The sequence below is a fragment of the Carcharhinus amblyrhynchos genome, chromosome 12 (genome assembly GCF_965287045.1).
Source record: "Carcharhinus amblyrhynchos chromosome 12, sCarAmb.v2.hapA, whole genome shotgun sequence".
Lineage (NCBI taxonomy): Eukaryota > Metazoa > Chordata > Chondrichthyes > Carcharhiniformes > Carcharhinidae > Carcharhinus > Carcharhinus amblyrhynchos.
Genome location: NC_137335.1, coordinates 77,051,679 through 77,064,240, shown reverse-complemented (window position 1 = coordinate 77,064,240; position 12,562 = coordinate 77,051,679). Strand labels below are relative to the sequence as shown.

The following is a 12,562-nucleotide window of genomic DNA, read 5'->3' as shown; positions in this document are numbered from 1 at the left end:
GGACTTGCTGATGGAGAAGTTACGAAATGATGGGCAGACACACACTTCTAGCTCCCTTTTCTCATTGCTGCCACTCAGTGATGAGGGCAGAAAATGAGATATTAGCACAAACAGAAAACATGCTACGTCTCTTCACCCACACATTAGACATTCATATTCACCCATTAGACTTACAGGTCTCCATTTATGGAGGTGATAAACATGGAACAGGATTCCACAACAAGCAGGATTCCCTACAATCCTTCAAGAAAATGGAATGTGAAATGATCACATTGTATGGAAGATGAGAATAAATTATTCTGGCAAATGACTACTGGTTTTGACATCTCCTGGAATTTCTTGATTTGCCCACAAGAGTTGAGAGGAGTTTCCAACTGGGCTGGTGAATTGGCTACAGGTCAGAGTTTTGGTCACTCAGGAGATGCAGAGTAGCAGTTTGGCTGTTGTAGATAGATGCAGTAAGACTGGGGCAAGTCTGCTTGGGGAAGCCAACCTTTTCTCATCTCGGATACACCAACATGAAGGTTGCTGCACAGTGGAAATGTTCGATTCACACACAGATATTGCAACAATGCATCTGACATGGAGAGAAAACTAGAAGAGGTTGGCAAAACATACAGTACAACAATTTGGGTCATGTTTTGCAAAGGACTGGGATCCCCATGCCATTGTGTGTGAACCTGAAAGTTCATCTATAAAGATGCAACTGAAATTACCAATCCATTGTTTAAATTGAAGTGTTTCAGACCCAAAGGTCTTCTTTGGCTCTGACTGGAACTTACAACGGTTAACAAAACTGATTAAGTTAATGATGAAGATGCACAATCTAGTTTATTTACCCCGAAAATGTATTCCTACTACGTCACTCTCCTGCAAGTCCATTTTTAAATTTTTCAGTTCCCTAGTTGCACAAATCTAGACATTCTTACTTACTTATAAGCAACATGTGTGAAATTACCATTTGAAAAGAGGAAGAACAGATGTTAGTCGTCCTTCTAATGAATTGGAGGCAAATTTAAAAGGAAAACTATAGAAAGTTGTTAAATACTGGTGACAATAAAGAACAAGACAAATCCATTGTATAAAGAAATTTCAGCAATCTTTTTATTTTTTTTAAAATCTGCCCGACTTACCAGTATTTGCTGAGCTATCTCAGTTTGTTGTGTGATTTATAGCAGCACGCCAAGCATTTCTTGATGAAAACCAAAAACATGATACAAGCATTGTGACAAAAGTAAATAACGTGATGCAGCATCACGTGACATAAAATTAGTATGTTACAAAGTTCTGTGAGATACCTGGGCTAGATTTCAAAGTCAGTGCTTGACTATCTTAAAGGAGCTAGGAAACGGCTGGGTTGTGGGGTGTGGGTGGAGAAAGAATCCCCAATATAAAATATTTCCCACTTCTCCTTTTAAAAATAACTGAAGATAGAATCTCCTGCTTTTTTTCCCCCACCATGACCTCTCTTTTCCAAATCGAACTGAAGTGAGTAGTTTCCAATTTACCAATATTGGAAACCATTATATCTGCATTTAATGTGCGCAATACTTGAAATGACAAGTACCCATGGAATGAGAAAACAGCTTACAGAACCAGAGGCATTTCCTCATGAAGGGGAGCCACTGCCTTCATGGATTTAGCAAGGGCGTGGGATACAAGTAGTATACACAAATTATTACCTTTAACATAAACAGAATGAGGTATGAAAGCTTAAGATAGCCAAGCACCACTTTGGCCTGTGCCTCAGATTACTGACAATCTTATGTCTCTAAAATGATCATAAAAACAAACTTTAGAGATGTACAACTGCATATATGTACCATTTACCCCGTTGGCAAAATGTTCCATCACAAAAATGCAAAAAACATATCAAACAGCCAAGTATACATTTTATTTATAACTTCCCTAAAATGTCAAAAATATTTACATTTAATCATTTTATATACGTTAATAAAATGTAAGATTCATTACAAAATTAAAATGAGAAACATTTGCCTAAAAACAAAAATAGCAGTTACAATACTCCATACGGAGCTACAGTTCCCCTTACAGACCATTTGTTCATGAAATGTTAAAATAATTTATATAAATTATTTTCCGAAAATTAGATGAACTTCAGAAATTCGCTCAGTTCTGTATACTGTATAACTCTTATATATAAACTGCATCCAAGTATTAAATTGATAAAACAGTAAAACTTTTCACTATTTGTGTCTGTTTACTTTTCTGCGCGTGACTGGTTTTCGGAATACTGGGATCAGTTTTTTCCTCTTATAGCGAAGTGTCATCTTGTGTTCTACAGACCCAGCATCATCGTCATCCTCCTCCTCCTCCACCACTCTTTTACTGGACCGTGTATTTAAAGGACTCGCTAAAGGAGACAGAAATTCTATTTGCACTGGAGGAGCTGACCACGATGTCTTCTTTGTTATTCTGTCAAGATCAATACATGTTGAGATTTTACATTAATTATGCAGCTTTCAATAAAAGCAGTCAATAAAATTGATAGAGCTTAAAATTCAATGTTTGTCCTTTGAGTAACACAATTGTAAATTATAACCACATCTTTACTCAGTAATGGTAGGGCACTGGGGAGAGTTACAGAACAAAGATTTAGGGGTACAGGCTCATAGCTCCTTGAAAGTGGAGTCACAGGTGGACAGTGGTGAAGAAGGCATTCAGCAAGTTTGGTTTCATTGGTCAGAACATTGAATACAGGAGTTGGGACGTCTTGTTGTAGTTGTACAAAACATCGTTAAGGCCACACTTGGAATACTGTGTGCAGTTCTGGTCACCCTGTTATAGAAAGGATATTATTAAACTAGAAAGAGTGCAGAAGAGATTTGCTAGGATGCTATCGGGACTTGATGGTTTGAGTTATAAGGAGAGGCTGGATAGACTGAGACTTTTTCCCTCTGGAGCATAGGAGGCTGACAGGTCTATAAAATAATGAGGGGCATAGATCAGCTAGTCAACATCTTTTCCCAAAGGTAGGGGGGTCTAAACCTAGACGGCATAGGTTTAAGGTAAGAGGGGAGAGTTACAAAAGGATTCAGAGGGGCAATTTTTTCACACAGAGGGCAGTGAGTGTCTGGAACAAGCTGCCAGAGGTAGTAGCAGAGGTGGATACAATTTTGTCTTTTAAAAAGTATTTAGACAGTTATATGGGTAAGATGGGTACAGAGGGATATGGGCGAAATGCAGGCAGTTGGGGCAAGCTTAGGGGTTTTAAAAAAAAAGGGCAGCCCACGTTGGGTCGAAGGGCCTGTTTCCATGCTGTAAACCTCTATGACTCTATCTTACTCCCCCTCCACAACAGTTTTTTTTAAGAATTAGGTATTACCTGGGACTCCTTTTCACTCGAAGTCTTGTAGTTCTGCTTCTGGTACTCATTTTCTTCTCATGTTTTTTACTTTTCTCCTCTTCCTGTTTTTCAGCACCTCTTACTTTGAGGACATCCTCCAAAACCGGCGAGTCCTGAGGGCCACAAAAATGAAAATCTGCATCAATACTTCTTCCACTAAAATACATATTGTAATTTACCTTCTAAACTATTACTCCTAAATATGGGAAGCAGATCAACCAAAGTCAGTTTGATGGTTACAGTTAAAAAGGAAATGAGGCTTCCTTAAAGCTACAGGTCAAGTATTGTGCAGAACTTGGGATAAAAACCAGGAATATGAAACAATCCCATTCAGTACATCTACATCAATTCCTTTATTGTGCAAACTCTCCTAATTTGTATAATTACACTCTAATTTAATTCCAATCAAGCAGTTTTAATCTACATGCCTAGTTTAGAATAGTTTTTAAAATGAATAACATTTATACTAGATTATAAAATGCAGTTTTGTTTACTTGTTCTTCCACCATCTGCAAGGCTGCTTTGCCTGTTTTTCTTCTGGATCTCGTTAGAGGAGTAGAAAAGGTGAACACTGGTGGCTCTTTTGCAGAAGAATCCTGCAACACTCTTCTTTCTGTGAAAAGTAATTAGAAACAAAATCTAGATATATTTACATAAAATCCTACAGTACAGAAAGAGGCCATTCGGCCCATCAAATCTGTTAATGAACTGTCTATTAAAAATGACAACTTCACTTTATTCATTAAAGTGAAGCTGTCATTCACTTTATTTTATTCATTAAAGTAACGCCCCAAAGACATTTAAAAACTTGTTAATGTGTTATTTTATTCATTAAAGTCCCAAAAACATTTAAAGCTTGTTAAAAGTCTCAAAATGATCAATGCGTGCAAAAACTAAACTACAAAGTGCGAGTGAAAATTGAGGTTTAAGATAAATGGTGACGATGTGCGGGGGAAATTTTTTTTATATACAGTGGGTAGTGAGGGCCTGGAATGCACTGCCAAGTGAAGTGGTTGAGGCAGATATATTAGTGACATTTAAGATTCATTTGGATAGACACATGAACAGATGGGGAATAGAGGGATACAAGACGTTGGTCTAGATAGGACAACGTGATCAGCCCTCCAAGTCTGTGCCAAAGGGCCTGTTCCTGTGCTGTAAAATATCAATACTGCTCAATATCACTCATTTAAAACAATGTCATCATTTCATTAGAGATACCGGATAGTCTATTGTAGTTTTTGTTGCGAAAGTAGTAATCCTTTGAGGAAAAGGATAATGTATGACTATGTAGTCTATGTGATAACTTTCCCAGTGGTCACCTTTTATAAGGAATGGTGTGGTGAAGAAGTCTTCAACAGGAATACTGGTGGGCATCATCATAAAAAGCACACCTCAATTCTTTTGATCCAGAAAGTGTGTACAGTCATGAATGCCCATAACAGAAATGATATTGAGGTTGTGAAAAAGGTGGATTTAGGTTCATTTATTCATGGTTGCCTTCATAAGAACTTATGAGGTCACACTGTTTTTATTTAACATTGCCTTGTTCCCTCTTATTTCAACAAAGAGATGGTGGTGTACTGATAATGTAACTAATCTAGTGGCCCAAACTGCAACTCCGAGAACAAGGGTTCAAATCCCACCACAGTAGTTGGTGGAACTAGAATTCAATTAATACATCTGAAATATAAAACTAGCCTCAGTAATGGTGACCACAAAACTCTCCTTGATTTCTTCAAAACATTTAAGAGGTATTTAAATGAGCACTTGAAACAACATAGCAGACAGTGCTGAAAATGAGACTGAAATAGTCCCATTTTGATGGCAGGCGCAGCTTGATGGCTGGCGCTTCTGTAAAACTCTATGACATGTAAGCCATACAGAAAATCCTTGGCTTTAATCACCCTGTTCAACGTGGTTTCACTTTAAAGTCATTTATTCTTTAGGGGCCCATTATTTATATAGATGATCTGGAGGAGGGAACCGAGTGTAGGGTGTCGAAATTTGCTGATGACACCAAGATTGGGGGAAAGGCAAATTGTGCGGAGGGTGTGGAGAGTCTACAGAAGGATCTAGATAGGCTGGGCGAATGGGCCAGGAAATGGCAAATGGAATTTAATGTTGGCAAGTGTGAGGTGGTCCACTTTGGTAGGAAGAATGGTAGGAAGGACTATTACTTATGTGGCAAAAAACTGCAGCAGGCGACGGTGCAGAGGGACCTCGGGGTCCTTGTGCATGAGTCGCAAAAACCCAGCTTGCAGGTGCAGCAGGTGGTCAGGAAGGCGAATGGGATGCTGGCCTTCATAGCGAGGGGGATTGAATATAAAAGTAGGGAGGTCTTGCTGCAGCTGTATAGGGCATTGGTGAGGCCGCAGCTGGAGTACTGTGTGCAGTTTTGGGCGCCGCACCTGCGCAAGGATATTTTGGCCCTGGAGGGAGTGCAGAGGAGGTTTACTAGGCTGATACCGGAGTTGAGGGGATTGAGCTATGAGGAGAGGCTGAATAAACTAGGCTTGTACTCGTTAGAGTTTAGAAGAATGAGGGGAGATCTCATTGAGACGTATAAGATGATGAATGGGATGGATAGGATAGAGGTGGAGAGACTCTTCCCGCTCAAAAAAGACACTAGGACTAGGGGGCACAGCCTCAAGATAAAGGGGAGGCGGTTTAGAACGGAGTTGAGGAGGAACTTCTTCACTCAAAGGGTGGTGAATCTCTGGAATTCTCTGCCCGTTGAAGTGGTGGAGGCTGCCTCGCTAAATATTTTTAAGAAGCGGGTTGATGGGTTCTTGATAAGAGAGGGGATTAAGGGTTATGGGGAGAGGGCGGGAAAGTGGAACTGAGCCACAACAGATCAGCCATGATCTTATTGAATGGCGGGGCACGCTCGAAGGGCTAGATGGCCTACTCCTGCTCCTATTTCTTATGTTCTTATGTTCTTATTCCGATTTGCATGGCCACTTTTTTTTTTAATACTGTTTGCATACATCATTGGCAGACTTCAGTCATTGTCATAGGAGTTGGGCATTATCGTTGTAGTGAACAGAACAATAGAACAGCACTGTTGGGGTGTCTGTCTGACTGCCACCTCAGTCAGAGGTTTGGGAGATTTTCAGAACAACATTAAGATGCCTCTCAATGATTTCACACTGCTCCCTCCCAGATAATTCAATTTGTATGGAAATTCTGACATCTGTAATATTTGCACAGTGTGAATACATTGAGGCAATTATCTTATTGTAATTGCACACCTCATTCATGCTGGTCACTGGGAAGGTTTCATTAAAACGCACAAAAGCCCATGTGAGGATTAACTAAAATAGAAGTTAACTCAAATGACTCAAAAGTGCATTCAGGGTAATCGATGATGAATAACAAGGATGATAATCAGCTCTTGGAAAGTTACTGGAGAATGAAGTGACGCAAACTGAAATTTGTTGAAAAAGATAAGGAAGTAGGAGAACATGACACAGCGAAATCAAAAACAAAAATCAGGCAAGGTTCAGATGATAAGGATGTAAATGAGCTACTTAGAAGAGCACTAGCATAGGACCAGAAGATTCAAATACAAAGTTTACAACCCTTGAAGCAAGGTTACTGATTAAAACACATCATCTTCCACCTCTTGCAAGTTGTCAAAAGGTGGGCTGGACTTAAACAGGAACGAACTGAGCACTGGATGGCAACTTAAAAGGAGATGGACTGAGAAATGAATCAATGGAAAGGGGCAAGTGCAAGGTGGTCCACTTTGGTAGGAATAATGGTAGGAAGGATTATTACTTACGTGGAGAAAAACTGCAGCAGGCGACGGTGCAGAGGGACCTCGGGGTCCTTGTGCATGAGTCGTAAAAACCCAGCTTGCAGGTGCAGCAGGTGGTCAGGAAGGCGAATGGGATGCTGGCCTTCATCGCGAGGGGGATTGAATATAAAAGTAGGGAGGTCTTGCTGCAGCTGTATAGGGCATTGGTGAGGCCGCAGCTGGAGTACTGTGTGCAGTTTTGGGCGCCATAATTACGCAAGGATATTTTGGCCTTGGAGGGAGTGCAGAGGAGGTTTACTAGGCTGATGCCAGAGTTGAGGGGGTTGAGCTATGAGGAGAGGCTGAATAAATTAGGCTTGTACTCGTTAGAGTTTAGAAGAATGAGGGGAGGTCTCATTGAGACGTATAAGATGATGAATGGGATGGATAGGATAGAGGTGGAGAGACTCTTCCTGCTCAGAAAGGATAGTAGGACTAGGGGGCACAGCCTCAAGATAAAGGGGGGGCGGTTTAGAACAGAGTTGAGGAGGAACTTCTTCACTCAAAGGGTGGTGAATCTCTGGAATTCTCTGCCCGTTGAAGTGGCGGAGGCTACCTTGCTAAATATTTTTAAGACGCGGGTTGATGGGTTTTTGATAAGAGAGGGGATTAAGGGTTATGGGGAGAGGGCAGGAATGTGGAACTGAGCCACGACAGATCAGCCATGATCTTATTGAATGGCGGGGCAGGCTCGAAGGGCTAGTTGGCCTACTCCTGCTCCTATTTCTTATGTTCTTATGTTCTTAAATCAGAGAAAGAAATCAACTTTTCTTATAGCAAATGACCACCAGGTGGCGAGAGTGTCTCCCTTGATGCTGAAGAGAGTGGGTTAATAAATTGGAATACATCTTTTCACAAAATGTTCTGATATTTTAATCTAAAATATCCTGAATTCCCAAATGTAGCCAATTGAGACACTAGTTAGCTGAGCTACATCCACAACTGACCTGGATTCATTCTTCAACTTGGGCCAAGTTAACTATGCAGTTCCACAGGGGCCTCACCAACTTCTTTTAGAGAAATTGGGGAACCCTTTGGGGAAGGGGAGGGGTGGGTGGTGGTTGTGGTCAAGGGCAGAGAGGGAGGGAGCATGCAAACAGAGGAATAGGTTCCTGAATCAAGCTCCGAGTGCCTGACATTGAAGGAATCCGTGTGAAATATAAGGAGGTGGCTGGTGTACCAGACAGAACTTTCCAGGTGGTTTTTTGGGAGTGCAGGAGCAACATGCAGCTCCCATTTAATCTCTTAGTCATTATTAAATATCAGCGGGCTCATGGATAATTGATATTAATTGACTCATTAATGGGCTAATTGACACCCCACTGACAGGCAGAATTCCTGTATTAGGCCCTTTCTGTACTAATTTTAGTGGGAAAAATTTGCCACTGCCAGCAATTTGGTGCGGGTACTCCTGCTCAATTCTCCCTGCTCCTTCTTCCCGTCATTATATCCTCTCCACTGGACTCCGTTACATATTGTTCCTACTCTCAGCCTGAAATAATGTATCGGCACCCCATGATGTCTACTGCACACCCTGAACATTCATGGAGCAGAAATTTAAATCCTGCTTTTTATCACTACCCAGCAACTCTGAAAAGATAAATGCAACTTTGGATGAGGGTAGAATCAAGGAGTCATGAAGCCAGTGTGAAACCCAGGAAATTGTAACAAAACTCAGGAATTTTCCACAAAAAAAATGTGGACTTTTGTGGATATGTACACATACAGTGCCTTACTAAATAAATCTGCTTGCTTAGGTTAGCTTTAGAATAGAACTCAGGAGGAAGCCGTTCAGTCCATTGAGGGAGTTTTTCAAACACCATTATTTCCAGCGCAAATTCGACAAGAGGGCTAAAACAGGATTCACAGGATGTAAAACAGTTTGCAATCTTCTTCCTGTATCCTCCCAGTAGGCCTACTCAGTTTAACGCCCAGCAAGGAAAATAAATCTGATTCCCATGGATTTAAATATGCAGAATCGGCTTAACACCACATCTTCCTGGAACATCAAGTCAAATGCTCTCACCCTTTTGCGTGACGTAAAACTGGAATCTAAGGAATCTACCGGTTTTCACAAACAAAGACCAGATGTGATGACCAAGCCAGGGTGCTTGGCGACCATTGTAGCCCTGGGTGTTTGGGAATACAGCAAGGCAGTGATTGTGGGGTTGGGGAGACGGAGAAAGAAGTGTCCTGATCTCCATGACGGTGGAGAGTGGGATCCTTTAAATCCAATTTGTGCTTGAGGTGCCCTTTTGATCTCTGTTGAACTGGGCTTGCTAGTGTCTTTAGGCTCCCCCCCTCAAAAAGGCAGCATGTGAGGGAAGATCTTGCTGGAAAATCTGTCCCTTTCTTGGGGGAGAAACACACCAGTGCCATTTCTTTTGGCAAGCAACTTTCACTGCCTCAGACACTCTCAGAACTGATCTGCACTGAAGCCTATTTGATGTTACTGACTCATTCTGAAGTGATGGGAATCCTTGATTCTATCACACCATGCTCATAAATTCCCCCACACATTGAGCCTCGTCTGTTCCTGGACTGAAGCAGTAGCTTATCAAGTTGGAGCTAATGACGAAAACAAGGGGCAAATGGGTAGTAGAATAAGGGCAACTAGATATGGGCAATAAATGCTGGCCAGCCAACGACACTCTCGTCCCATGAATGAATACAGAAAACCCGAGGAAACTGACTTTCACTTTTGGAGGAAGGAAACAAAAGGAAAGAAGTGAATTTTATAGCAGGCCCCACTATCAAGCGGAAAGCTTGACAGTAATTTTTTTGCTGGCTTAGCTCATCGTATGTGCTCATGCATGAGGAGTAGCCACAGGGTACTTTACTCAGGAGTGTCCAGAGCCTTGTGAACCAGCTAGCAGGCAATGCTTTCAGAAGCAGGAAAAGAAAGTTGGTGCAAAAAAGCGAAAAAAATCCTCCAAAAATAAAATGAATGCAAATTTATTTCCAAAAAAAAGCAAATGTGATGTATACGTCTGTAAGAAGTTCGAAACATACAAGTGAAAAATCGCAACGTGTTTTTGTTAATTCTTACATAGGGTGAGCACATGCTGGCTAGACCAGTATTTATTACTGATTCCCAATTGTCCTGGAGATGGTTTTACACCAGTGCTTCTGTAGTTCTGCCCATCACCATTCACCCAGCCAGAGTATAGCTGCTGGTGTATTTGTTTGAGAGAGACAATTAAGCAGATGAGGAATGCTTTACAAAAGTGAAAACGGTAACATTAATGTTAAATTTTCATACTTCAGACCAACAGCAATTCATTTTTTGGCTGTACTTTATATTCCTGCAACTAAAATCAAACAAATAGGCTAAACTAACTAACTTGGTATCTACAAAAAGGTTCAAAATATACATGAACAAGAACAGTTTAACAGCCTCAGTCAAAATTACCTTTTGGTTTTTTTGATGATCTCGTAATAGGAGGAGAGAAAGTGTAAGCATCCTCTTCTGCTAAAATTATTGCCTGTGATTCAGAGCTTTTACCAGGTCTCCTTCTAGTTGGTTTGTGGGTAAAAGTTACTGTGAGCTGTTCCTCTTGCCTGTCATCCTCAATATCATCTTTTACAACAGGATCAGATGTTTCTTTGCTTGAAACAGGTTGCTTCCTCTTGGTTGTTTGAGAATTAGCAGGCAAGGTTATCTCAACATTGGAACTCAGTTCAGCAATGTTTTCTAGTGCCACAAGATGGGCATCTTTGGCCCTGCTTCTTGTAAGTCTGCTGGGTGTGGGTGGCACAGACACTTGTTCACTAATCTCCAATGTTGAAAGTGGGTCGCTTAGCAGGGCATGAGCTTCAGAAGGTTTCCTACTTTTCTTTCTCGTAGATCGGTGAGAAACAGGAACGATGTCAGCTTGTTGACTTAGTGGTGTTTTTAAAGGATCATGCAAGATGTGTTCTACATCTGCTTGAATAGAGGCATTACTCCGCGTGGATCTCAAAACCACAGTTTCAGTATGTTGAGTGAGTGGCATTTTGGCAACAAGACTACTTTCCATTGCACTCATTCTACGAGTGCTAGCTTTTCTGGAGGACCTTGAAGTAGGATGAACTAAGTCAGATTTTTGATCAAGTGGTACCTTCTTTGGGTCAGTGAAGTTATTTTTCAGGATCTCAACTACACCTGTAACAGTTCTCCTTGTACTCCTCCTCGGTGTTGCAGTTTTTTCAATTTTAGGTTTAACTTTCTGTATCTCCACCAATACCAGCTCCTCATTATCTAGAGCATTATCTTCAGTCACTTTATTACCTTTTTTTCTCAAGGATCTTGTTGGTGTTGCCACTTGCTTCGTTTGTACAACTTTACCAACAATCTTTTCTGACTGATCTGTTGGTGCTTTCTTTACTGCCTTGTCCTGAAACAAGCCACTCCTCTCATTTATTACTGGGGTATCTACCTTAACAGGTAGGGAGATCAGTTCAGATAATTCTACATTGGACTGATCTACCTTAAGAACCTCTATTGAGTTATCTGTTTTGGCCACTTTAATTGGTTCAGTCACATAAGGCAATGCTTCAGCCAAGTTGTGTTGATCTTCCAATGGTTCTTGAAGAACTAAAGAATTGTTTTCTGTGCATGTCTGCTCTTCACTTTCAAACGTACTTACCTCTTGAGTCTCTTTATTGGGTTCACTAATTTTAGTTTCCATTAATTCCAATGGAATTGCCTTTTCATTCTCAACTGGAGGGGGTTGTTGATTTGTCTCTGTGGCTGTCAACAGGTCAACCTCATCCCCATCATTGTCTTCCAATACTAAAGTAAAGTTTTCTTGAATATTATGCTGCTCTGTAATCTCATCAACTTCTTCAGCTTCACTCACAGCTTTAACTGTATTGTAGGACTTCTCTGCAAGTTCAAAGTCATTCTCTCCAACAAATACAACTGGTTCATGCTGCTCCAGTTCTGCAGGAGTTATCGGCCAAGACATCTCTCTTTGGGGCTGCACTTCAACATCATCAGCATCCTATAAATCAGGAGATTGAAGTTTTGAATAAGAAAATACTTCACAAAAATAATTCCATGTATACATTTTAAGCATCAGGGTGGATGTAAAGGGAATTCACTGCAGTTTATTTTAGTACACTTACACAAATGAATTACAGTTAACACAGGAAGGTAACGTGAAAGGTAAGCGCTTAAAACTTACATTACCTTTTTAGTTAGAGTTTGAAAATAGTTTACAACTTTTCCATACAAAGAAATTGTGGCCTTCCTCAAAGGGAGGAACCACTTGAGAGTTTGGCACAGTAGCGCATTGGTTAGCATTGCTGTTTCACAGCGCCAGGGACCCAAGTTCGATTCCCGGCTTGGGTCACTGTCTGCGTGGAGTTTGCATGTTCTCCCTGTGTTTGCGTGGGTTTCCCCCGGGTGC

At 41.0% G+C, this 12,562-nt stretch overlaps 1 protein-coding gene across 2 annotated transcripts in view; it reads right to left on the bottom strand.

Moving 5' to 3' along the window:
- Positions 1-1,077: 1,077 nt before the first annotated feature.
- Positions 1,078-12,562, bottom strand: part of ahctf1 (AT hook containing transcription factor 1) — a 97,773-nt gene continuing 86,288 nt past the window's right edge. For both annotated transcript variants that reach the window (XM_080200775.1, XM_080200776.1), the window contains 4 exons: positions 10,582-12,154; positions 3,862-3,980; positions 3,347-3,480; positions 1,078-2,436 (listed from right to left, as the gene is read on the bottom strand). In XM_080200775.1, the coding sequence (XP_080056901.1) occupies positions 2,208-2,436; positions 3,347-3,480; positions 3,862-3,980; positions 10,582-12,154 (2,055 nt within the window). In that variant the 3' untranslated portion in view covers positions 1,078-2,207. The remainder of the gene's footprint in view (positions 2,437-3,346; positions 3,481-3,861; positions 3,981-10,581; positions 12,155-12,562) is intronic.